Source organism: Brachyhypopomus gauderio, chromosome 1, assembly GCF_052324685.1.
Source record: "Brachyhypopomus gauderio isolate BG-103 chromosome 1, BGAUD_0.2, whole genome shotgun sequence".
Taxonomy (NCBI): domain Eukaryota; kingdom Metazoa; phylum Chordata; class Actinopteri; order Gymnotiformes; family Hypopomidae; genus Brachyhypopomus; species Brachyhypopomus gauderio.
The window spans coordinates 44,647,320-44,674,819 of NC_135211.1; the positions used below are offsets into that span (position 1 = coordinate 44,647,320).

General features: G+C 41.7%; 1 protein-coding gene and 1 long non-coding RNA gene across 3 annotated transcripts; one reads left to right on the top strand and one right to left on the bottom strand.

Moving 5' to 3' along the window:
• Positions 1 to 811: 811 nt before the first annotated feature.
• Positions 812 to 25,140, top strand: tacr3a (tachykinin receptor 3a). The gene is made up of 5 exons (XM_077015449.1): positions 812 to 1,421; positions 7,046 to 7,234; positions 8,108 to 8,258; positions 21,857 to 22,053; positions 22,599 to 25,140. The coding sequence occupies exons 1-5, from the start codon at positions 1,054 to 1,056 to the stop codon at positions 22,888 to 22,890; spliced, it is 1,197 nt and encodes a 398-aa protein (XP_076871564.1). The 5' UTR covers positions 812 to 1,053; the 3' UTR covers positions 22,891 to 25,140.
• On the bottom strand, positions 23,783 to 26,990 carry LOC143521930 (uncharacterized). Of its 2 annotated transcripts, XR_013132871.1 has the most exons (3): positions 26,826 to 26,990; positions 25,731 to 25,854; positions 23,783 to 24,530 (listed from the first exon to the last, which is right to left on the bottom strand). It is a non-coding gene; the product is annotated as an uncharacterized LOC143521930 (long non-coding RNA). The 2 variants fall into 2 exon arrangements; XR_013132870.1 differs by lacking the exon at positions 23,783 to 24,530 and having other exon boundaries at positions 25,150 to 25,854.
• Between the last annotated feature and the right edge of the window lie 510 nt (positions 26,991 to 27,500).

The following is a 27,500-nucleotide window of genomic DNA, read 5'->3' on the forward strand; positions in this document are numbered from 1 at the left end:
ATTTCAGAAGAACATAAAAGAATGCAGGCTTGTACTAAATATATGGGTTGCCAGCAGAATCCTAACTTTGATTAATTTGCTTAATTTTATCTGATGCACAGCCCATATATTTTGATTCACACACACATGCACACACACCTTTGATGTATCGCCTTTGAAGGACATGTAAATTCTTTGTAAGTCATTAACAATACCAGCAGAGCAGATATGAGCGCAAACAGGAGACGGATGTGATGCAGTGTCTTTTGATGAACCCAACGCGTTATGGAATGAGCTGGGTGAAAAGTAGAGATAGCAGGAGATATCAGGAGATATCAGGAGATACCAGGAGATACTGCTGTGTAGTGGAGTATATGTTTCCATCCACTACAGTGCTGCAGAACAATGCATATAAATGGCTTTAATAAGATGTGTATAAAAAGAACTCATTCCAGAATACAGAAGGGTGCTTCCAGTGAATTTTAATGGACGCTGCAATAAAGTTCCAGTGCGTTTTGGTCTTAAGCCCATTCGCACATCATGATGACTGTGAAAATGGATAGAGGATTGTTGTGTTTATTATTGTGACTTGTTATATTATGGTTCTGTTATTAAACTGGTTTTCCCAAGTTTTGATCTAGTCTCTAAACATGTACTTATTGATTAAATCTCTTCTACACCATGTCCAGCTCCATTTATCATTGAGTGTTTTAATCAATCGACCTCGCTTTCTCCCAATAACACAAGTTACATCGGCACGTCGCGGTGTGCGTCGCTCTGCATCCGAAGTAGTATGTGTGATTCGCTCAACAGGAGTGGATGGACTCTTTACACCACCGGGATTTTAAGAGTCGTTCAAGATAAGGGACATTAGAACTCTGTCTGCTGATGTAATGCCAGGCACAGCCTTGTGCAGCGATTTTAATTGTATTCACTTTTTACGCTTGAGCTGAGAAGCGCGCGCGTGTTGAAGCGGGGTCTTGCATCGAAGTGTCCACGCGCGTGGTCAGTGTGCACTGACAGTCACGAAGAACCAACATCTCGCGCACTGAGCAAACCTCCATAATTTTTGCAATGGCACAGTCGCAAAACGGATCTAATCTTACTGGGAACTTTACGAACCAGTTTGTCCAGCCTCCCTGGCGTGTCGCACTCTGGTCAGTTGCCTACAGCTCCATCTTAGCGGTGGCGGTCTTCGGTAATTTGATCGTGATGTGGATAATTCTGGCGCACAAACGAATGCGCACCGTGACCAATTACTTTCTACTCAATTTGGCATTTTCGGACGCATCCATGGCCGCCTTCAATACTTTGATTAATTTTGTTTACGCGACGCACGGCGATTGGTACTTTGGGGAATCATACTGCAAATTCCACAACTTTTTCCCAGTCACCTCTGTGTTTGCAAGCATTTATTCCATGACTGCGATAGCTGTTGACAGGTAAAGTAATGTGTGCATATCTATGTGTGTGTGTGTGTGTGTGCTCGCGCGCGCACCAATGTACCAAATGATTTTCTGAGAGGCTAGGATGGTGAGCAGTATGTAAAAGAATGTTTGCAACACTGAACTTTAATTGCATCACTGATTTCTCCATACTATTTAAAAATATATTTCAATGTATTTTGTGTATGCCTTATATAACTTTACAAACCATTTAAGTTTGCAAAAACTGTAAACATATTTTTTTTAAAGGCACCTATTACAATATGTATTTATTTCAATATCGCCTGCAGTTAAATTCTCTGTATTGAGAAAGTCCTTAGCGCCTGGTGCACTGTGGGAACGCTTATGACGGAATGAAGGGATTCTCAACGTTGACACACCAGAGTGTTGTGCGTTCTCGTCAGCTGGCTCTAATAACTTATTTAGAATATCTCCAGGCGAGGAAACAAGAGAAACACACACATTCGTTTCCACCGCAGAACTCCCCCCAACCCCAGTGCAGTCCATGAGTAATTGGTAGCGCAATTTCTGTTCTTTTGGCTCAGTACCTGAACGTTCAGTACCTTCCAACCCGTACTGAAATTAAAGGTGTATAAGGTAAGATGTTAAAATGCAGATTGTGTGCCTCTTTACACACTGGAGCTCATCTGTTAACCCCTTTACCACATCTGCCGTCACACCTTAGGTAACAAAGCAAAACAAAACACAACAAAAACACAACCCGAGCCAGTTCCACTGGTAGTTATACATCTCTATGACCCATAGTTCACAGACATGGGGGTGTGTTTCAGCTCGTGGTGGTTTTTCCACAACATTTCCCCTCTCCACAACCCCTGGCGCAAGTTCACCGTCATTTCAGACATACAGCCTACGTTTCAGCAAACTGTAAACTGGCTACTCTGTTCCTTGGGCACACGGGTGGTCCGTGTCACATGTCATACTGGTTTATTCTTCTTGCCATACACACTTAATCAATAGGAGCTGCAACAAGTTGTTTGCGAGGTGTGATTAATGACAGGGCTTGGGCAGGGATAAGCATCATTATTAAAGCTGTTGGCTGTTTTATAGGAGCTGAACTGTACCAGTCCATGGAAGTTAACCTTTTCCATTATCACAAGATTGTTATTTGGTGTGTGTGTATTTATACAGTATATACTGATATAACAAATAAGATAAGGGTGTCGAGAGAGAGAGAGAGAGAGAGAGAGAGAGAGAGAGAGAGAGAGAGAGAGAGAGAGAGAGAGAGAGAGAGAGAGAGAGAGAGAGTCCAGTACCTCTCTCTCAATAGCCCAACTCCTGTCAATTGCACTCATCCAGCTGACACAGGAGCTGAATTGGTCTGGTTACAGCTCACACTCCACCTACAGGCACATGGATCTGCTCCACTGTTAAACTTACAGGTGGACAGGTACCAGGCTCTGTCCAAAGCTTAACCATGCAGGAGATGACGTAGATATTTATTTGCCCCAGGCACACACTGGGGCAGATGTACAGTCTGGGTAATGTCTCAATCTCCCCACTGTGGCTGCAATGGGTCATGCTTCCTAATACTTCTATTTCTCCCTCCACAAAACACACACACACACACACACACACACACACACACACACACACACACACACACACACAAATATATATATATACACAAAGGTTTCATTTTGACATCCCATGGCGCATTTGATATCTAACAGGCTTACTCATGTCTGCTAAAGAAATAAATACCAGTATGAAATGGTGGCCTTTTAGATTTGATCAATAGCCTAGTCATGAATGGAACTTCACTGGCATGGGTCCTTTAATCCCTTTTAAGGGCTCTTGGTGCGAATGCGTGTCAATAGGGGCACTTAAGTAAACCACATTGAGAATGGTGCAGAGCACTTTAATCAAAACGAGCACACGACGCCACGATTCAGACCCACCTGAGCAGTGGCTGAATGGAGTATTGATAGCAAATGTAATGAGCATAAAGATGATTATCGGAAAACGGTGGATATCTGTGATGAGTGACAGGGGCAGGCAAACAGCACTTCACTGTAACAATAGCCTTAACCAGTGTGGGTTTCAAGGAAATGGGCACTTTCGTTCACAGAAGCACAGCAGGGCGGGTAAAGCTCATTCCTGTCAGACGTGTCCCGAGCTGAGCAGAAGCACAAACAAACAAAAATAAAGGGGAAAAAATAGCGCCAAGCTAACAACCAGTATTTGGCTGGATTGGGCTCATTTCACACAAGGGCCAGCAGACTGAAAGGTTTTTGATGGCAGACGTTCTTGGGGTCTGCCATGTCGACAGCACCAGTTCGGCTCCTAAGCCGAGACACATTTGATCGATTTTTCATTGATTTTCATGTGTGAACTGGACAAAATCCCTGACATTCAGGTACAAGGGGCCAGAATGAATGTTCCAGAGATTTAGAGCTCGTCAGCATTAGCCACTGCATACGTGTGAGTTAGGACTTGTGAATGCCACTCTCACCGCACACAATCAGAAATCTTTAGTATTAGTGTTAGGATTTAGTAATATGTTTTAAGCAGCTACAGCCTCTCTCTATCTCTCTCTCTCTCTCTCTCTCTCTCTCTCTCTCTCTCTCTCTCTCTCACTCACTCTTTCTTTCTCTCTCTGAGTTTATGAGAGTCCGCCCCTTATTTTCTCTTTTTTCCCCACATTAATATGTGATCATATAGAATATATAGAATATATCACACAGAAATTCCTTGTGAAACGGTATTCAGTTTTCAGAGTTAGTGAAGCATTGTGACTGTGATTTATCCTTCAATAACAAGTTAGCTCCTATTAGCTATAGCTACCAAATGGATCCAAATGCAACATTCCTGCATAAAACCTCAATTTACGGTGCACAAGATCTGTCATATAAACGAGAGCACTGCATGGTGAATGTTCCGGTGTGTACATGGCATTTCTGGGCTGGCTTCTCAAAGGATCTACTTGAGATCTTCTTGATCTACACTGCACGAATAGTTCCAAGCTCTCATCAGCTTAAGTTATAACACGTTAAGACCTGTGCATCATCTAGGTGTATCTAAACCCTGATTTTAAACCTAAAATGATTTGTCAATACAAAATAGTAAATCTAGTTAATGAAAAAGTGGAAAGAACTCAAGGTTAGATGCTGTTGTCCTCAGTAAAGAATGTGCTTTAGTTCTGTAAGATAATATAGATAGATAATACAGATATAATATATATAGTTATTTCATTTTGAAAATGTAAAAATATTCCTGGTGCTTATCTTCACACCCTAGCCCCAGAAGAAGAGGGTATGGCAGGAATGAATAAGAGAAAGGTACACAACCCAGTCCCTGCACCTGATGTCTGGGTCATGCAATTCCATGACCGTACATAGTAATGAACAAAGATAGACTTTATCTAAAATGTAAAAAAATTAAACATTTATTTTTCCTGTCATTAACTACTGAATACCTGGGTGGAACACACCTATAACCTTGAATCTTTTACTTTATTTTTTATCTGTTGACAAGATGAAGTTCATCTTAGACATTTAAGTGCAGAAAGTAACCAAAGTAATGCCAATCATTTTCTAGAAAGTTACAAGTAATATACTAACATCAGCCATTAGCTACTTCCAGACAAAGTTCAAAGGAACACAACTCCCTGGGGGACTGCACTGGGCACAGGGAGGGGAGAGAGGACCACGCCCAGGACAGAGCACCATCCACCACTGGGCGTACACACACTCACACCACACCAGTTTATATGGGAGCCGATTTATTTTTACCTGACCTCCACATCAAGGAGATGGCAAGCATCAACCCTTCCCCCACCCCCAAAATACATGAGATTTCATGTAAATGATCTGCTGCATGTTGTTGGGCAGAGAAAGGCATCAGATTGGTCAGATTGGTGTTTGCCTAACTTCAGCCCGTAATGATACGGCTGTGGCACAGGGAGAGGATGAGCGTGAAACAGATTGGCGGCGACACCACTTACCCGGACTCTGTGTTTTGTTCGGTTAATACTTAATCTTTTTTGACAGAGATGGTGTCTGGGTTCACTTCCACAATAATGTGACTCATTTTCCATGATTCTGTATGGGGCACTGCGAGTCAGGTGGTGGGTCTTGCTGTCCGTTCAAATAAGGTGCATCTGTTCAGAGGCTTTGAACCCTGTACGTCTTAAAGGAAGTGTTAGGAAGTCATGTGTTTGTAAAGGATGACCAAGTTCCGCAGAAAGCTCAATGGATACTTGATGCGATCGAGTTTTTGAAAGACTTTGATGTGATGTAATTGCGTTATCCACCCAACAGAGCACTTTCATGTAAGAATGGGCTCAAATTGACTGGAGGGTCAAAAAAAAAAAAAAAATAAACAGAAAATGTCATACATACCTTCAGTAAAAATTAGGCAAGAAGCAATGTATGATTTTGAATGTGGAGGCCACGGCAGCATATATGTGTCTCCCTGCAAGTGAATGCATAGAATAAACCCCCTCCCTGTCTATACAAGGTCACCTAAAGTGATCTGGTGCCACATACCTTCAAATAACCTTGTCTGCCCTAGAAAAATTATTGGCTGCCTAAAAGACTGTCCACACTGTGCATACATCCCCTGAGGAAGAGACACTCTCAAGCCATCGATGGTGAGTGTTATATGATGATTCCTTGCAGTGCTGTGTCCACTGGAATATTGGTGTCCATTGAAATATGGCATAAACTGTGCAAGCATATGTGCACACATGAGGTCCTCACTGCTTCTGAAGGACTAGGTACGTTTTAGAAGCCAAAACTGTTGTTTTGACAATTGAATGTTAATTTTAGGGAATCCCCAGCCTGGATTCCTTCACACTGTTCTGCTGCCCTGATTGGTTCACGCCAAAATGTCATCATTAAAATGTCTAATCTAGATTAAATTTGATTGGACAATAAAAGGCCCGTTTTACCTATCTAAGATCAAATTGAGCTCAGGTGTTCTAGATAAGCTGAATTCCAAGTAATTTTGGTCATCTTGCTGGTGATGATCATTTGAACATATTTTTTTGTTTAGGGACCAGTGTTCAGCATGTTTTCAGGAGAATTTCTGGAGGAGATTTAAATAACATCTAGAACCTAATGCCTTGTCCTGTATGCTAAAGTGAGTTGTTGTACATTTCTTTTCCAGTTCTGAAGAAGATTTGGTCCAAATATTGTCCCATGTACTGTGGGATTCTTTGGACTTCTAGACTTGAACCTCTGCCCTGTCATCTTCAGCATTACAGTGGGGAAATCAACATGATTGTCTAGGTCTAAGTAAAGAAGCAGCATGTGGGCGGCAGGGGTGACAGAGCTCACATTATTATTCTTCTGAACTGGAGAATTTGCATACTATCACCGCTCCCGTTGTCACTCCCCATCCTGGCATCCTCTCTCTGAGGCCTCCCTGAAAGCTCTTAACCGCACACAGCAGTGCAACCCACTTTAATTACCCGCTGGATCACCCAGACCTTCTCCCTGTGTCACATATGACACCAGGACATGCCCCCCAGCACCACAAAACATGGAACGCAGTGTGCAAATATTGCCACCTGACATTGTATTGAATTATTTTCCATGTGCAGTGTTGCAGTTTTTCTTTGCAAATTAATCGTGTTCTCCCCCTTTCTTGCCCTGCAGGTACATGGCCATAATTCACCCGCTGAAGCCTCACCTCTCGGCCACGGCTACTAAAGTGGTCATCGTGTGTATCTGGGTGCTGGCGGTGGTGCTCGCGTTCCCACTCTGTTTGTTCTCCACCATCAAAAAGTTACCCAAGAGGACGCTGTGCTTCGTGGCGTGGCCTCAATCCAGCGACGATCATTTCATGTGAGAATGTTACAAATGCTGTATTAAATATTCAAATGTAACACTGAATATTCACATGTCATATTGAATATTCAAATTCCATACAGAGAGTCACTCCTTTCACTTACCCATTTTACCTATACATTGAAATATTGATTAGACAGTATGACTAGATTATGAACTAGGTGCATTGTTGTGCTTTCGTTTACCCATTTTACCTACACATAGAAATATTGATTAGTTAATTTGACTAGGTGCGTTGTTGTGCGTTTCAAACTGCTCGGAGTACACGAGACAGCATCAATCTTTCTCTAAGTCCGAACCAGGCATGATCAGATCAAAGTTATGGCTACATGAGAGCTGAGAGTTAGAGAGCTAAAAGAGTCCGAATAAGAATATCCATTATATCCATCTTCACCTTGCACGTTGTGTTAGGCCAACATCTCCCAACTTCACCCAGTCACCCATATCCATCTATATTGAATCTTTTTTGCATACTGTAAAATGGAGGCTCCTTGAAACCCATCAAGCTTTGAATTTTTAATCTTAGCCTTTGCTTTGTGTTATTACTTAGGGAGAGATTATCTAAATTTATTTGATATCTAATTGTTCAGTTTTGTTAGTGGAAAACTAATTTATCTCCTGATACTGTCCAAAAACAATGGAGATAAAGTGGAAACTTTTTAAAAGTATCGAACAAGCTAGTATGGTCTTGTTCAAATGTCAAATCTGCTGTTTGTCTGCCTAATAAAAGCAGGTCCTTGAACCATGTGCAACCTGCAGTTCATATCTACACCTCTAGAGATGCTGACAGACTCCATACACACGATCCAAAAATGTATTACGGTCATACATTCACACATTTTCACTGTCTATTCCTGTTTCACCTGGCAGGTATCATATCATTGTAATGGTGTTGATCTACATGCTGCCCCTAGTGGTGATGGGGATCACCTACACCATAGTGGGAGTGACACTGTGGGGAGGTGAGATCCCTGGAGACTCGTCTGACAACTATCACGGACAGCTACGAGCAAAAAGAAAGGTACACACGGTTGCTTTTCATTTCTCAGATTAACTTGCAGACTTCCAAACTTTGTTGTTTCTTATTGTTTGATTCCGGCTTATATCAAAGTCAAAAACTGACCTGTGTAGCAAGCCTTAAGCAATAATCTGATTTCATGTAATCTTAAAAAGCAACATTCTTATATACCTCATTGAGACAGACTTTATTCCACAGTCTGCCAGTACATACATATTATCACGGATGTACTGACCAAAATATGTACTGATCTACAATATGTGCTGACCCACAATCCTCATGCTGTACATGGATGCATGCTAGCACTCTTACACATCAGGACCTCTTGATGAATTACTTTCTGGGTGCTAGCCTGATTTCCCATTATAGCTACCTTGTTAACTCCGACTCTACAAATCTCTTATCTTTGAGTGGAGCTTCAACGCTGGTGGATTTGTGTTTCTGACGTTTCCCAGTGCAATAAGTGCTGTTCTTTTCCAAAAGTGCATACTTCCTGCTGAAACTCTGCAAACAAAACCCTGGAATCTTGTAAGGCCTCGAAGACTGCAGTTCGAGTCGTGATGAGTATCTCCACATGCTCTTCTGCTCTGTGTGTATGCCATTACACTACTTTTTCTACTCAAACTAACCATGATGCCCATATCTTGGACATAAAGATCGTAAGATGGCCGCTCATACAACCTGCTCCACACTGCCAATCAGAATCCGAGCAACCAGGGGAGAATCACTGAACGAATTGTGACCTCAGTCTAAAGATTCCTTTCAAGCATTCCATAAGTGTTGTCCTTATTCAGACAGTTTCTTTAAGACCGCAAGAGGGATGATGAGAAATGAACCGATGGACTGTCAAAGTTTAAATACTTCTGCTACATTCATCACTACTGAGCTTGCAAGTATAATGGTGGATGGAAGGGCAGGTTCATAAAAAAGATTGAAGGCTACGCAACAGTTCAAAAATATAGATGGGCGGGGCTAGTATGCAAACAGACGGGGCTAGCACGTAAACAGAAGCAAATGGAGAGACTGACAGAGAAGCAAAAAGAAGAGGAATAGAAGTTCTTGGGAGTAAATTTGACAAAGGGAGAGATCTGCTGGTATTAGATTGGATATGTATTTGTCTATATTTGCTTTATAATGAAATTATTTAAAAGCAGATTTTACATAAGCAAGTACTATAAAAGGTAGTCATTGTGAGAGTGTATGTGTACGTGAGAGAAATAGGTACATATACAAGGCAAACAGTAATTAAAATTTTATGAAGTCATTAGAGTTCCAATTAATTATTTCAGTTCAGTCATTTATTACCCACATGGGTCCCTCTGCTACCTAATCTTAGTTCTGTTTCATTTCCTGAGCCAAGTGTGTATGTGTGTGTGTGTGTGTGTGTGTGTGTGTGTGTGTGTGTGTGTGCGCGTGCGTGCGTGCTTCTTTCTATCTCCAGGACCACTGCTGCTAACTCTATTTTAAAAAGGCAGAGCCAAAACCAGAGTTATGATATGAGACACAGCCCATATTTCACTCATGGTACATTAACTGCCAAGTAATTTTTGACTATATAGCTGTCAGTTTTTTCAAGCACGAGCTTATGGCCAGATGGCCCTTTAAAAGTCGGACCGATGTGCTTTTAGATACTTCAACAGCCGCATTATAATCCATCACGGTGCGGCAGGGTGGTTTGATAGCAGGCGCCCGAGTCATTCTGAAGCCCCACACTTCATAGAGACTATGCTGCTGCCTCCGGTTCTGGGGTCGAACCTCCATGGTCTCCCGCATCTTGACCCTTCACAGGTACGCGTGTCAGCGTCCGGTACCTGTGGTGGATTCGAGTCCGTGGGTCCCATCCGGGGTTGTTTGCTGGACGCCCTCACCCAGCGTGAGCAGTCTGGCTTGGGAGGGCGGGGGGCTGGGGAGGGCAGTTGGTGTAGATGAGGTAATAAAGCCTCGGTGGCTGCGGTCTGTCCTTCGTTCTGCATAGCGAGCGCTCCAGTCCACGCCAGCTGCCACTCGGAGCTTTCAGGCTGATGAAGTAAATGCCTTTCATTACACTTGGTGGAATTGCTGCAGCTCTTCGCTTCAATCTGCGCTCCACGCGGTATCTCTCCCTTCTATTAAGAGCTAATTGGGAACTTAAATGCATGTGTCTGGATTCTGTGTGTCCGTGAGTGCCCACGTGTGTGTGTGTGTGTGCAGGCTTGTGCGTGTTTGTGTGTGCGCGTGTATGAGAACGGGGACACAGAGGCAAGGCCCAAGTGCCCCTTCTCTCTTCTACATCAGGGATAATTAAGAGGACTCAGTAGGAGGGACACCTACCACAGCCTTTGAAATCCATCCTAATTGCAGCGGGAGACGGGTCTCTGCAATATGATTACACTTCTTTGTGGTGCGTGAAGATCAGAAAACGGATAATGGAGTGGAGGGAGTGGGTGTTGAGTCTCCTCCTACCTCCTCTGTCTTGGGATTGAGTGGACAGGCTGCTTTTGTCCAAGACACAATTATAGCCAGCGTTTAAAGGGTTAAGAACTGTGTCATATATCTGAGTAAAACAGGACATTCAAGCTGGGAATGTCTTCATTGCATCCTGAAGACGATACATTGGTACTTTTGGTTATTTTTCCCTGTACTTTTCTCATCCTTGGAGATACACTCAGACATTTAAAATGCTCCCTAGGCACAGAGGTCATTGAGCTTTAATTGAACATGTAAAAAATAATAATGGTGGAAAGCACCTAAAATGAACAGGAAAGTGAACCAGAAAGCTACAAAGTGTCTGTTGTCATTTCAGATTGCATTAAAATATGCCTGAACACAGCTGTAGCCAATCCAATGGAAGCATAAGGACATCAGTATTTTCTATCAGGTGTATTTAGGTACTAGGTCATTCGGTTTACTGATTCCCCACTTTCGGTGACACTGGTATTTGTTTTAATAAACATGTCCATACTTACATTTTCCCAGATGACTATTTCACTAGTTTATAGTTTAGCTTAGCAAGCACTACTTTGCCTTATAAAGTAAGCAGTAAGCATATTATAGTTTACATCAAGAACAAACAAACAAAAAAAATTATTCCATTCACTTGGAATGCCCTGATCAATATTCGAGGCAGGTGCCTTTGGGCACAGCACGTAGCACGTATCCCTCCGCTACCCGCAAGCTTTAGAGCCGGTTCATGTCATTCCAGTATCATTGTAATAAAGCTGTAGTTAAGTGGTGTGATTGGTTCAAGGATTACCAAAGAGTAAAAACCCAGCAAGAGGGCCAAACTGTGAGGCCAATTTCTCTAAAGGGAGGGGATTAGAAAGATCAGGCAGCAGGTCAATCTGCAGACTTCACGTCAGCTCACCTGGGGCGCAATTTAATGGACACCTGCGCGTCTCTGATTGGCCCGATTGGAGGGAAGTCACTGCCTTGTTCAGGCCGAAGGGAGGGAGTCTCCATTCTGGTCTGTTTTTGTATTCTGCCCAGCACACAGCCGTGGAACGAAACACCAACGAGTATCCGTGTGAGCCTCGGTGACAATGTGACGTATTCTCATCCCTCCCCAACCTCAGAGTGGCATCCCTTCATGCATATGTATACGCCTCATGCATATGTATATTTGCATGCGCATGCGTGAAGCCGCCTGTCGGCCTCATGCTCTGCTCTCATGAAATGAGCCCAAGTCCTCTGTCTGAAATGCTCAGTCTTTCTCTGAGAGTGATACAAAGCATAAATTATTTCTTGGCCATTTGTTGCTGGCTGAAGGCTGGAGGCTTCTGTAACTGCATAATTCAATATCCATTATATACTTTAAGAATATTAATCTCCACATTTGATTTTGGTGCTTATCTCTGAAAGCTTAATGACTAGCATTTTCTTTTCCCTGGACTTTTACAGTTATCATTTGAAATTTGTTGAGCAAATGTTTTCATCTTGTTAATATATATAAATATGGTATTAAGAGGTGATTTAGGCAAGACTACAGCATTAGTAATTACGAGCACGACACTGCACGTGTGTGAATTCATACTCAACTGAGTGAATGTGTCACACCTATCACAGTCCATTAAATAAAATGTATGGTTGGAAGTTTTCCCACAGTGTGCTACAGCAAGATAATTGCACAGCAAATTTAAAAGACTTTATAATGACTTTGAATACACAAGCCAGCCATGCCCACTTTTCCATGGCAATCAAAATAAACTAATATCTACATTTTTAGGGAAATCAATTCTAACAGATATCTGTAGAAAGAAAAATCATGTGCCATCAAAAACCTTTTAATCTTTTATTTTGCACAATGTCAAAGCTCTAAAATACATTAAATAAATGTTCCCTCAAAAACATTCCCTTTTCACATTTTGAGTCATTGCTGATCTGCAATTCATCTTAGCTTAGTTCATTACATTGGGATCATAACGACACACTGCCAATGCATCCCAGCCAATCCTTTTTTTTAGAGTGCAACGTCCATCACTGTGAACAGTTCAAGAAGGAGATTCAGAATAATCAACATACATAATAGAGTCACTCCCTGCCGGATGCAGGAAGGGCCGAGTCTGATCTCTCCATCTGAGCTGGTCCAATGTTCGTTTCATTCGGTCTAAATAAGCACAGTGGAAGCCATTCCGAGGCTATATGGCGAAATGAACAAATCATTGCACCACAATGCATCGCCTCTGAATCCCCCTCCTCTTCCCTCCTCTCCCCTCCTTTTCCCCCATCCTCTATCTCCCCCCCCCCCCCCTTTCCTGAGCACATTCCCCCTTACACAGTGATTTATTTGAGTTTTTTTCTCTTAAAAGGCAACCCAAACATGGAGTAAGATACAACAAAATCACATATGGCTGCTATGATCAGTGTTTTTTTTTTTTTTGCCGAGGGGCTTTATATAGCTGTCAGACAGGCCCAGGGGCGGACTGGGACAAAAAATCAGCCCTGGCATTTTTGGACCAGACCGGCCCACTCACACTCGATAACGCTTTTCACACTTTTCAGTTTTTTGAATGTGTATACCAACAGTTTACACTCTTTAAAACCATGTACCCTAAGCCATGCCATGAGTTTACAGGAATTAGTGAGAGTGAAATTAAATAATTTTTTAATCATTAAATACTTTCAAAAAGTTTTGTTTATTAACAGTATGAAAATGCATATTGAACCACTCCATCACAGTAATGAATGCAGCATTCATCCAACTGGGTGTGCCTATGTGTTTCAGGGAGGAAGACAAGAGAAAGAAAGATTAGAGATGAAAAATAAAGGATCAGATGCTAACTCTTCCAAGAGTAGTACTCAATAAATTGTGAACTTACCCAGTCAAAAGAATGAATGTATGTTTTTTTTTTATCTCAACATAAGGAATTAATTATTGTTGTTTTATCAGAAAAACAGACACACAGCTGCATTGGCATGATACTGGCAAAAAAAATTGTCATTGTAAAAAATAAGATTTTCTTTAATTAGAGCCTACATTTTCTTTAGCCAGCTAGGCTAAATGCCCCCAAACACATCCAGGCGAAAAAGTAGCTAAACCTAGGCTTACAAGTTAAACAATCAATGGCCTAATAACAAAATCAGAAAACTGCCCAGTAACTCAGTTTAATTGAATGGTGGCTTTAAAAATACACCTAGAAATACTGGATTTATGAAGATTTGTGAAGAGGCACACAGCAGCATTGGCATATGGCACAGGCAATAAACAAAATTACCATTTTAAAAAGTGTAATTTCCTTTAATTTCTGTACATTGTCCCTAAACACCTCCATAAAAGCTACCAAACATTTCCCCTTCCTACCAAGCATAGCCTTAGCCTAGCCTACTACTCACCCCACAAATATTAATAGTATAATAATGAAAATAGAATGCTGCCTGCTGAGTGACTTAGTACTGTTTTTGTTGGTGAATGGAGGTTTTAAAAGTGTTCTCACATTTAAGACTATTTAGTTCAGAATGGAAGACATAAAAGTACTAAAATAGGCTTATTTTCTCATACAGTCAGTGTACACAAAGTCTTATAATAGAGGTAAGGACGTTATTCACTTATTTTACCTTTTGCATTTACAATACAAACTAACTCGGCCATAGAACATTAGCCAAAATGATTTTATTGATGTTTTATCAATTTATCAGATTTGGCAAAGGGTTTGGTTGCTTAACCCTACTCATTTTATAGCTGCTCTGAAAGGAGTCAGGCTTACCGCACGTTCAGTACATGTTTCTGTCCACTGGCCACCGCCACCACTGTCATCAGCCACGGGAGCTGATGAAGGCCCTGCTGTGGCAAACATTTGAGTAATTTTTATACATTTGGCAGCGTTTACTTGAAGTTCAAGCTTCTTTTTGTTGTAGTTTCTCTGCACCTCCTTTGCGCTTTTTCTCCATCTCAGATACTCACATACGTTATGTTAATCAACGTTAGATTGCACTACGCACCGGCGCATGGAGGAGGGGGTGTTTGATGATATGATTGGTGCAGCTCTGTGTCAGTAAAGAAAATAACCAATGGGCTGCATACCAGCGTGTTTAAGGACCGGTAAACTCTCGCGCTGACTTTTTTTTGCCAAATGCATTATGCAGGCAGCAGTAGCATCGCGAAAGGTGTGTTAATGTGATTCGCCAGACAAGTGTCAATCAGCCAGCCTCCATCTGAATCGGCCCACTTATCTACTTGTTTTATGGGCCGGTCAGACCAATATATAAATAGATAAAAAAAAGTGTCAGGACTGTCGGCCCAAATAGCACGTCGGCCCACCGGGAAAATGCCCGGTATGCCCGATGGCCAGTCCGTCCCTGGACAGGCCAAATACACAAGAGTCATATCCAGGTTTTAAAATTGGGAAAAGTACATAAAACACAGAGCGCACTGTAAAAAATAAAAATAAATCTATGAGCAAAAAGACAGTCAAACTGTCAAAAACTGGTCAAACATTAGAAGAGTATTGAAACAGCCAGGCAGTACTGAGACGAATAAACACAAGAGAAAACCGTCAATACAGTAACACAATAATAACAACTAAGCTTTTTTGAAATGTGAGCAAACCTTCATGAAGACCTAGACAGAGGCCTGTGCAGGGTCCATATATGTGCATAGCTGTAAAACGGGAAGAGGGGAGAGTGATTTATTGGAAGGTGAACTACATCTGGTGAAGGAGACAGAGGGTGTGGCTTGTGGCTAAGAATTCTGGGAGCTGTAGTTCCTGGCAAGGGCACGATAACATTTAAAGATATGTTTAGTGAATTCTGCAAATATAGATTATGATAAAGAAGGCTGAACATGTTTCCTTGGGCAGCCTGTAAAGTACTTTTCCACCACAGAAACCTTCCATAACTGATCCAGGTCATGGGCTATTAGGAGGTATGAACCCACAACATGACCCCTTCATGAACAAATATTGATATAAGTGTATATCATATAATATATATCATATCAAATCAAATTCTCACACTGGATATAAGCGCATGGCATAATGCAGTAGATAAATGCCAATTTACTTTCATCAGGAGTGGTGAGAAAAATGGCCTTAGCACAGGGATGGGCAACTGGCGGCCCGCAAATAGATCAATAATAATTTAATATTTAAAAAAACCGATAGAGCAAGACGTTTTTGTTCTTGTCACGTAGGGCTACGCCCCCCTCCCCCGTGTCGGTGTTGTTCCTTGCCCGGTTATCCCGCCCTGTGTGTCTGTTGTCCTGGTTTCCCCCTGTCTGCCACGCACGTGTCGTCATTGTGTTCAGTTGTGTCTAGTTTAGCCCTGTGTACTTGTGTCTCTGTGTTTCGACCGTTTTTTGTGTCCGCCTCCTCGCTCCGCAGCGCGCTACGCATTACAGTTCTTTGATATGAAGTTCAAATTCAGTTCAAATTCCTTTTTGCACTTTTTTATTAAGCAAATGTTTTGTCTTTGTTGCTTATTAAGGACATGTTAATGCATTTATATGCAGAAAATAGATGTATGTTGGTGCAATAAACATACAGATCTGAATTCATTTAAAATGTGTTCTTATTGAGAATAATTTGTAGTGTCTTTCATATCCAATATTTGAAGTGCGTGGTCATGTGGCCCTCCAATAATAGTGCTGAAAAAAATTTGGCCCCCTTTGTCATGGAAGTTGCCCATCCCTGCCTTAGCATGTTTTCTGTTGCTTCTCTAAAAGCAAAACACGAAGATCCCCATTATCCCCTTAGCTAAGAAGAACCAGTGTTTGTCCAATCATATCAGCTGAGCACTGCAGTCTGGGTAATGTCTTGAAAAGATTAGTTTGGACCCTGGTGCCAAATGCCTAGTGTCAACAATGATTAGTCATGTTTAGTACTGTAAGCACTGAGTTAATATCCGCACCGCACGAGTTCAGTCGCCCCCGGGGAAACAAAGAGGCACGGACAGTTCCATCTAAGCAGCAGCACAGAGCCCGCTCCTTCTCATAGCTGGCTTTGAATAATTTACAAATGTGAAATAATTGAATAAATGAAGCCGAACGCCCCAAAGTAAGGTTTAGGAAAAGCACCAACGGAGACGCCAGCGTGCGGGTTCGACTCACAGCCGTGCGCCTCCGTGACCGACTGTCTCACTGGTCTTTGTTTTGCATACAGATGTATGTTTAAGCTCCCGCTGTTTTGGGAAGCATAAGAAAGCTGTCAGCTTTGACAGAACCTCAGAGACGGGCTCAGATACGGGCTCAGAGGCCCCACCATCTCCCTCATCACCTTTGCTTCCGTTCACACCACTGCTGACAATCTCAAGCGAAACAGACCCGAGCTGATTCAAATGTGGCAACTGTGGTACTTTTATGGCTTGTTTTTTCACACATATGATTGCAACTTTCTTACTGCACTGATAAGGAAATAAAAAGTATTTTTATTTTTATATCCAGACTAATTCATGCTCCGGACTGTCAAGCAGAAGCTGATATTTTAAGCAGTTTAAACTCATGTTGGATACTTTAAGTGGGCATTCATTATGCGCACAAGGAAGTCCCATGATTCTTTGCAACATTTGCGGTACATTCTTATCGCATTTTAGGTGCAGAACAATCTCCTTTTATTATTCCTCTGGCTACATATCTGCGGTAAATGGCCTCTCGACCTGTCCTCTGTCTCTAGAAACGAACTCATGTCTGTTCATTGATTACAGTGTGGTGCTGAGCCCATAGATCACATGCAGCCTTGGGTAATGAGAAAACGATATGCCTGTGTATTCTTTTTTTTAATCACTGCTACTCAGATACACAAAGGGAAGGCCCTGCTTCAGAGAAGCTAGCTTTGTCCTTTTGTGCATCGCTGGATCTGATAAGACAGTGGAGCAGAAAGGTGATTTAAGTGTCTTTGAACCTGACATGGTTGTTGGTGCTAGACAGGCTGGTCTGAGAATTTCAGAAACTTCTGATCTACTGTGATTTTCAAGCACAGCCATCTTGTGAAAGAAATCCAGTGAGTGGCAGTTATCTGGGGAAAATGTTGTTGATGTCATAGGTCAAAAGAGAACTGCCAGTCTGGTTTGAGCTGATAGAAAGGCAACAGTAACTCAGAACCACTTCTTACATCTGAGGTATTAAGACATGGATGTCTGAATGCACAACACGTCAAACCTTGAAGCAGATGGACTCCACCAGTTGAACCTTGAAGCATATGGGCTCCAGCAGCTGAAGCCCACACTGACTACCCTCCTGTCTGAGCTCCACCCTTCTGAGCTCCACCCTTCTGAGACTACACCCATACTGCAGCACTCACCATTCAATATCCATTAGTTCCATTGTGTAGCTATAACACAGGGATCTTCTAATTTGCATTTGAGATTCAGCCAATTCAGCCAATCATACCATACCATGTAAATGTTAGACCAGTTAAAACGGACCGTGATATCAGTCAGGTCTGAGGTCACTTCCCCATCTCCACGGAGGTCACCGTCTCCGGAATTCTAGAGAGTTCTTCCTTCATCTGTTCTGTATCACTGTCCTTACTTTCCGTATTTAGCCAGCCAGTTGCAACGGGAGTTTGCAACATTTTGCCAACTCTTGAGAGCATACCAAGCATTGTATATTGTTATCTTTGTTCTGATTTCTTGTGTACCATTTACCTGCCCTTGGATTTCATCTCTGTCTAGCCCTTGTTTGTACCTCTGCCTGGTTTAGTGGATTGCCTTGCTGTTATTGACGACTGCTGTTAAGTACTCTGCCCCCTGTCTCACCCCCTTGCATGTCTGCCTGGTTTACTGCACTGCCACACTTACTGACCACAGACTGTTGTTACATACTCTGATTCCTGTCTTACATCTCTGTACCTCTGCCTGGTTTACCAGATCGCTCTCCCATTATCGTTATCAGTTGGTGTTTATTTTAAACCAGAGCTTTTATCTGCAGATGGATCCTCGTTCTTGTTCAGCACACCCAGCATTATAATGTCAACAAAGCTGTTCCAATGTTTTACGATAGTTACCTCTCAATATTGGCAGATCCTTCCCTAGGGACATATTAGAAAATCTCTGGTATAGCCAGGGAAAGTCTGAGGCAAATTAAAAAATCATTAGCTAGCTACACATCTAACATATAAAGAAAGCCACTTGCTCTGATCAAAACTCACCAGCTAATACAGACAGATAGCTAGCTAGCATTTACATTTACCTCCAAATCTGATATTTCTTTGCTATGCTGTACAATAAACTTACGTGTTATTCATCTTACAAAATCTTCCAGAATAGATATATCAGTTATGACAGATATTAATATGGCACTTTACAGAATTGGCATGTTATGAAAACATGTTAAAGATGATCATATTATCTGGCGATCCATGTTGATAAAACAGGAATTCAGACATTTTCTTAATTTACTTTCCATTCAGTCAGTAGTGTGTCTGGTGTTTCTGTTCAAAGCAAATTAGCCATTTCAGATTGCCATCTCAGAGTCTCTCCCCCTAGGGCAGGGTCTCTCCCCCTAGGGCAGGGTCTCTCCCTCTAGGGCAGGGTCTCTCCCCCTAGGGCAGGGTCTCTCCCCCTAGGGCAGGGTCTTTCCCTCTAGGGCAGGGTCTTTCCCTCTAGGGCAGGGTCTCTCCCCCTAGGGCAGGGTCTCTCCCTCTAGGGCAGGGTCTCTCCCCCTAGGGCAGGGTCTCTCCCTCTAGGGCAGGGTCTCTCCCCCTAGGGCAGGGTCTCTCCCTCTAGGGCAGGGTCTATGGCTAGGAGGTTCGCTAGCACTACAGCTAGGACCTGAGATAATGCTCAGTTGAGCAAAGAGTTACAAAGTAGTGGCTGGTATAAAGAAATACTGAGTGACCAGCATCACATTAAGCGCTGTGTAGTTTTTGTTTGTTAATTTGCTTATTTAGCCAAATAAAAAAATATATGATTCACATCTATTTCTGCCTTTGCGTACATTTTATTTTCGGTTTTCCAGAATACAGTGGTCACATTTCATTAAATTGTCCAGAATGTGACCATTAAATTGTCTGTAACAATAAAGATATGTTGAGCTCCCCCTAGACCTTATTTTATTGAGCACTGCCAATATCTGTTGATGAGTAGTTCCTAAGGTAGTCTGCTGCGTGTTGCGTGTCTGGCAGAGGTGTTGCCACAGTGACCTCCGACCTCTGCCCACGGCACAGGCTGGCGAAGCCTGAGGAACGTAATCATGTTCATTAGTGAAGCGAGACAGGAGGTCCATCCAATCAGAAACAAGCTATGATTACATGTCTCACTCACTGGTGAACTTCACGCACCATCAAGCACCATGTGGAGATGGGACAGCAGGAATTCATGTTTTTTTTTTTGTTCTTTTCATGGTCTTTCCTAACTTCACATTTTCATTACTGTTTTAAACCACCTGGCTGTGTCTGTGTGATTGTTGGTATAGCATTTTAGAACTTTATCCAACTCCTTTCATGGTTTCTTGATCTTCACCCTATCTTTATAAAACAGGTAATGCCTTGACTTAGCTAGTTGGATTTTTGATGGTTTGCAGTTCAACAAATCACTGAAGCGTTTTATTTCAACACATTTGTTTTATTTGTCTTGGAGCTCTCTGTAGCAGTTTGATTAGGGAGCTCTACTTTCACATAAGACTGTCACTGCCAATTCATTCACTCAGCCTCGTTTTCAGAGCATAATCAACATGTCATTTCACTTCCTCTTCATGTTACAGCATGGTACAGTTTCGCATCAGTGAGCTATATTAAAGGCACACATGGGCCTAAAACATTCACAGAGTGGAAGAAAACGGTTATATTCATAGGAGCTACCTTAAAACGTGCATTTGTGGGTTTTTGAATGTTTTTTTCCATCCTTATTTTACAATCATTGATTCATTTACAAAATTCATAAAGCTTTTAAAATTCCTCGTTTGACACTGCTGCCATGTCGGATTTGTGAGTTTTTGTTACCATATTTGGTACCTTTAAACACACTTGTTTCAGTTGCATACTGTTAGGACAAAAGATCCTTAGAAGGTGTCCATTCCATCTTTGAAAAATGATTGACACGTGCTGATTTTTTTGTCAGTGATCCACAAGTGGGAACAGTGTGCACAATGTGAAGCGACATGTACTGATTGGATCCATTAATCAGAGAGACTCCTGGCAGCTTCATTAAAATGGAAACTTTGTTCATGCTCATACATGGAGACGCAATAATGATAACTGCAAATACAGCTCTGTAAAATTCAATGTGAAACGCCTTTTGGCGCAGAAAAAACTTGCTACATGTAAATATGTTTTATACATTTGGCAAGTCCAGAGTGACTTACAAGTCCAAAATAACTTACAGAACTTCAGTCATGTTACAGAGGTGGGTCAGTGTAATGTCAGGAGTCTTGGCCAGGACTTTTACGGGTATATTATAGAGGTAACCCACATGAGAGGATACAATGTTACCTACTACATAACAATCAAAGACAGTAAATATAAATATCAAATACAAAGCTTGTAACTCTCAACTCAACTTTATTTGTATAGCCCTTTACAGAACAGCCTCGGCTGGGTCAAAGTGCTTTACAGAGTAGGTAGTAAATGTAAAAACAGACAAGATTATTAATTATATGGTAAAAAACAGCAACTATAACATGCTAAAATACTAATAAAATTACTAATGACAAAATTAAAACACGTGGTAACGCGCGGGCTTGGCAAAGGACGAGACACGGGATCCCTGCTTCCAGCAGACGTTACGTTTAATGAGTTACGTATATTGCGCAATAGCGCACGAACAAACAGGCAACAGGCGCACACACACAACGTGCAGACTCAGACAACGACGAGCACAGGACACTGCGCGAGCGCACATTAAATAGACAAACCGTCTTCGCGCCACGTGATTACGAGACGCGTCACAGGTGAGACAGATTATCACACGACATAGCCATAACCACGGAGATCCACTGACGCAGACAATGCACGTGGACAACGTAAACACACGCCCAAAAGGGAGGGGCCGGGGTCCTCAACGTGACAAAGCTGGCAGTAGATGAATACAAAAAATGTCCACGTGACTTAATTACTGTTTAATGGCTTTTATTTGTGTGAAAGGAAGAAAGAAAAAAATAACACCAAAATCACTAAAGGTGGCTACAAAGCTTCCTTCTGAGAATACTGGCTAGAAAAAAGACAGCCCTTCATCTCATCTGCCTTTCTCACATACAGGTGGTAAAGATGATGATCATCGTGGTTGTGACCTTTGCCATCTGCTGGTTGCCATACCATGTCTACTTCCTGATCACTGGCCTAAACAAGCAGCTGGTTAAGAGGAAGTCCATCCAGCAAGTTTATCTAGCTGTCATGTGGCTGGCCATGAGCTCCACCATGTACAACCCCATCATCTACTGCTGCCTCAACAGCAGGTAAAATGCAAAACACTCACGTGCACTTTTGTGCATTGCGTGCCATTTTCCGCTATGGCTATAAATCACCTTATGCCAAAAGATGTATGAGCAGAATACCACAGGCCTTCATGCTGGCCAGAAAAGAACATCTGCTCAGTCTCTGGTTATTCAAAGTGGCAAGAGAATAGCAAGAGAACTATTGTTCCTCCAAAAGCCTGTTCAAGGAGATTCAGAAAGAGATATTATGGAACAAGGCTGGCAAATATCTTTGAAGTATCAAGTTGTTCTTTTCAAAAGATTATTTTCCTTACTGCACCAATTGTATACATTTTGTTGGTCCACCATGAAATTTCTACTTTTCAAATTGAAAGAATTGAAGAACTGAACGAAGAAAGACGACCTAGGATCAGTACATTTGAAATCAGTAATGGGATATATGTTGCTCTGCTATGGGATATAGAAACTAGGTCTTGGACATGATTGAATGGGCAGTTTTTCTACATTAAAGACCCCACCATCATGCCTCTCCCTTCCCCTCTTACTCGGGCTCTTCTTCTCTAAAGGTTTCGGGCAGGATTCAAGCGGGCGTTCCGCTGGTGCCCCTTTGTGCGTTTGTCGAGCTATGAGGAGCTGGAGCTGAGGGCCACGCGCCTGCACGTGACCCACCAGAGCAGCATGTACACACTATCCCGCGTCGAGACCACCATGGTGAACGTGGGCGACCAGGGCGAGCCGCCCACCATGCCAGCCCGGAAAAGCCTTGCGAGCCACCCCCATCACAATGGCTGTCATCAAAACACCAAGAACAGGGCAGTCACCTCCACGTCCAGCGACCCTCAAGAGGAGTTCTGCTAAGAGACTTTTAGAAGAACGTCCACGGAGTAGGTATTCCCAGCAACATTGCGTTCGGAGGGACACACAAGGATATTATGCTTCACTTCATTTCAATGTGCACTTTTGTTAAGCTTTTATAAAGTCTGAGAGATGAAGGTTATCCGATTCTCGTGGGTGTTGCCACACGGGGCAAAGAGGAACTATGAAACTATAGCTGGTCTTCATGATATCATGAGGGAAATGCTTCGGATATGTGAAGGCATAGTGAAAAAATTCAAATGTCACTATATATTGTGTGAACAATTTTTTTTCCCAGCAAGAGTCTTTAGATGTTTTTATTATTATTTTTGTTTGCCCGTGTAAAAATATTGACCTTTTATTTCTGGGCCAGTCAGAAAAAGCTTAGTAACCCATGGGCTAAATATGACTTTACATGAAAAATCTCTGGATTCAATGTCAGGGTTTTAAAAAACCTTGTACTTAAAATTGAAATTACATGGTAAATGAAAACCATTATTTGCCATCATTTTGGTTAAACTACCTGGTTGAGAAAATGTTTACAGGAACTACTTAATTTCCTGTAGCAATAAACCTATACAATGAGAACTTTCCAATCCCCACCTCCATAATAGGTCTTCAAGCATCCGTGAAAAAATGATGTCCACGGTTGCCTCTGTCTTCTCTAGAGATAACTGCAGTAATTGCTTTGCAAAGACTGCAAAGTGTATTGAACATAATCATACCATCAGGCCCCTGAGGACACTTGAGGCTTGTGTACATGTGGAAGGCACAGGTTCATGAAGACTCTGTGAAAGCTTTCAGCTTGACTGTCTGCTACCCCGTAGCGCAGTGTCGCAGCTGTAAACATTTCAGGATGGAGCCTTGAATTGGTGACAAAAATGGAGTCTAAACATGCTGGAGTAGGGTTTATTTCCCTCTGTCGCGTTATTTCCCTGTGTCGCAGTCGAGAAACTGTGGTCTCAGAGCACGGTGAGGACTGAGGTTTGTTCTTCTGCCATTTGAATCGCCTCTGCTTAAGACTTGCATTGTTCTGAGAGATTTCAAACAACAGCTTAATATCAAGTTCCTCGTTGTTTTGTTTGTCAGAAAAAACTATTAACATGGGCTCATCTCATTTTGTTAGCTTATCCATTATAATGGCACAAATACCTTTTTCTAGCCATGTCACGTTACCCAGAGTGCAGTGTGTCTGGCTCTGAGCTTCAGCTCATTCATTTTGCAGTAGTGTCGGTTGCGATTAGGAATACATCTCTACTGGCATGCCAAAACACACACACACACACACACACACACACACACACACACAGAGCTCCGAACCCATTCCTAGGTGCTGTATACAGCACTTGCATTTTAAATGACAACAGCTGTGTTTCTGAACCCATGTGAACTGGTCCTAATGTTTACAGTCATACATTGTGGTGAGGACCGCTGGGAGTCCTATCTGAGAATGGGGCACTCCTCCTCATAGCCTTAGGTATTGAGCAGTGGAGCCCGAGGAGATCAGAACCATGGCTGGGCTCTGCGGTCCAGTCTGGGGGAAAATAAATCTGTCTGGGAGCCTTGGAGATTTCTCATTCAACTGTGCAGCAAATCCAAGTGTGATGGATTTCTTCCAGGTGAGAGACATCCACCTGTGGCCTCTGCAGATAACACATAACACAAACACAATATATAAATGTATTTGTTTTTCTATACAATTTATGTATGTATGTATGTATGTATGTATGTATGTGTAACTGTACAAATTATGGTCAATTTATATAGAACCAGTCCAATTTACAGTTCAACAAGGTTTATTTAAATATTTCTAAATATAGGGACCAGTTTTTGTCATTGTTTGTATACAAAGTGCATGGAAGCCAAAACATTGGCTAATTAAACATGAATGCATCTTTTGTATCAGTTAAACATGGTGCTACCCTGTCAGCACAACAAATTCGCAGGCAACACCTTTAAATCACATTTTAGAAAGAGCTGCAAGGCTTCTGTGATACCTTCTTTGCCAGTATGCAGGATGCTTCAAAATGTGTTATATTACATAATGTTTAAAATGAGCAATCTTTTATGTATTATTCCTGAATTAATTTCAGCTAGAGGTATCCTGTACTGTCAGCGTATCACAGTTAACCACATTTTGCTTAGCCTTAGCAGGCTGCTTGCAAAGTCCTGATAATCCACACTCAAATGTTTGACTGTAATCTGGATTTATAAAAAAATATTGCTGTTTTTTTTTTTTTTTTTTTTTTTTTTAGGTCGGGGGAGTGGGGTGTAAAGTGTAACATTTAGTGGTTAATCTTGGTAATCTGATTAATTTTGTTAATCTGGTTAATCTTGATTTTGTTGTTGTTGAGATGAGTCCATTGATGTTCTGTAAATATGAGCACCCAGACAACTGCAGACATGTCCAGACATTGTCCAGACAAGTTTTATTTGTGATTGTACCTAGTTACCTATTCTGTGATACAGCTGTTCAAGAGCATGTGTATAGGCCAATGTGCAATACGTCTAAGGCAACATTTTATTTGTATTGTAGATCCACTGCAGACCAATATGAAGGACACCATAAAAAATATACGAGATTCTATTAATGGTTCTGTCTACTAATGAGAATGAGAAGAAAGCAGTCAGGTTCTTAATGTGAGTTAATGTAATTTCTGCCATTTGGCCACATGTTGAAACGTAAAACACGCAAACAACTCTATCCTACTTCAGTTAGTAGCTAGTGTATCTCACTGAACGTTAGTAACACATTCACACATTCCAGAGCTTTCCAGTTTGTCCTTGACATTTTTACAAGTGATACCATGGGGCCTAATTGATGTCCATTTGAGCTGATATACCTTCAGTCTTAGCACTCAAATGAATTCACGTAGTGCTGAGAATGCTGAATGTCATTCAGGAGGAGACAGCACGGCAGGGTGAGTCTGAGCTTCGGGGCTCCGGTGAGACATGACGGCCCGGAGGCTGTGTGGAGAGGTCACCGTCAGGTCACTGTGTTGTGTAGGCACCTATCCCTACAGTTCCAGATGCTGATGAAGCAGGCTGAAACTAACCAAGCTCGGCTACAAGTTGAAACAGCGCCTTTGCTGTTGTTTAATGGATACATTGCTCTTTTTTATGATAAGGTACAAACAAACAAGCAAGAAACCAACAAAGTAAACACACATACAAATAAATACAAGATAAATACTAACTACTGTTTACATTTAGATGTAGCTATGACATGTGTTACCTTGCAAGTCTGATCGAGCTAAAAATTAATATGATAAAATAATTAGCATACAAGCTTTAAATTGTAAATAATAATTATAAGGCTATCATATTATATTTGACTCAAACAACATATTTGACTGTTTTATGCTTATTTTCTGGGTGTACAGATAAGCTTGATATATGTACTGGTTTCATTTAATACAACACAAATTCTACTTGCACAGTTGTGCTGTTGAATTGAATGTTACACTGTAGATAGCTCATGAACAAAACAGGACAGTGTAATTGAACTATCATGGATGTGTATGAGTGTGTACATGACTGCATGCCTGTGTATGTGTACACTATTTTTAAACATTTTAACAGAAAATTAATGTATATTTGGTATCTGGAGAATGATTCTGACAGCATCTTAAAAATGTGTGTTGCAGTTGTATTCAGATTGTATTCAAGAATTGGATATATTGATTTATGTAGTCAATATATGTTGTGCCACTAAAATAAAACATTCTAGAACAATATATTTTGTTTAGTTCACACATACACTATAAAATTCTAGAAAGTCTGAATATTAGACTCTAGACTACAAATTCTATTTTCTAAACTATGAGCAGTTAATATCTTTCAGAGGGATCAACCAGAAGACCAATGTGTAATGTGAAAGATCCCATTACTCAATACGAAAACCCACAATCACAGCATCCTTGCTGGACATCGTTTACCTGCAATCTCTGCAGTTTCCTGATGGGCAGTTCTGTTTGCAGAGCAACGTTCCTATGTCTGGAGGCAGGTGGGTTTGCTCATTATGCTTTAAAAGTACAACAGTGATGTACAAATGCTCTAACTTGCCCCATACAGTTAGTTTATCTTACAAAGAGTTAAATGCCCACCAGCCCATCTATCCACGATTTTCCTGAACTTTAACCTTTCCCATGATTCGTAGCTGAATCCGGTTGTTGGTTTCCGGTTGTAGTGTTTACATTATGAGCGAGTCAGAAAGTGGACGTTCGTTGCTGCTTTATTAAAAATACACGGCCAATAATACTAGGTGGCTGCACAGTACGAGCGTTAAAAGAAGTTGTGGTGACTGTGTTTTACCAGTGCCCCACCCCTCAACGCTCTCAGAGTGGGTTGATAACATGAAGCTGTGGCCTGAAGTTAGCGATATTGATATAGTCAATTACTTCGTCTTTCCCGAAGGCGTAGATGGCGAAGAGCTACGGAATTATAAAAGCACAGAGGCATACAACTACCTTTATAGCAACAAAATAGGAAAGGTATTGTATAAAAAACATGGTGATTTCATTTTTTTAAAGCTGAGGTAGAGCCAAGTGAGACCGTGAGCCGAGGTAAACATCAGGCGTGGGTAATGCTGAGGGAGAGTGGAGTAGTGGAGA

Bases quoted from the DNA above. Each gene is read 5' to 3' on its own strand.
- tacr3a (XM_077015449.1), top strand. From the start codon at position 1,054: ATGGCACAGTCGCAAAACGGATCTAATCTTACTGGGAACTTTACGAAC. The intron at 7,235-8,107 runs GTGAGAATGTTA...TTCACCTGGCAG, and splicing joins TCCAGCGACGATCATTTCAT to GTATCATATCATTGTAATGG. The intron at 22,054-22,598 runs GTAAAATGCAAA...TCTTCTCTAAAG, and splicing joins TACTGCTGCCTCAACAGCAG to GTTTCGGGCAGGATTCAAGC.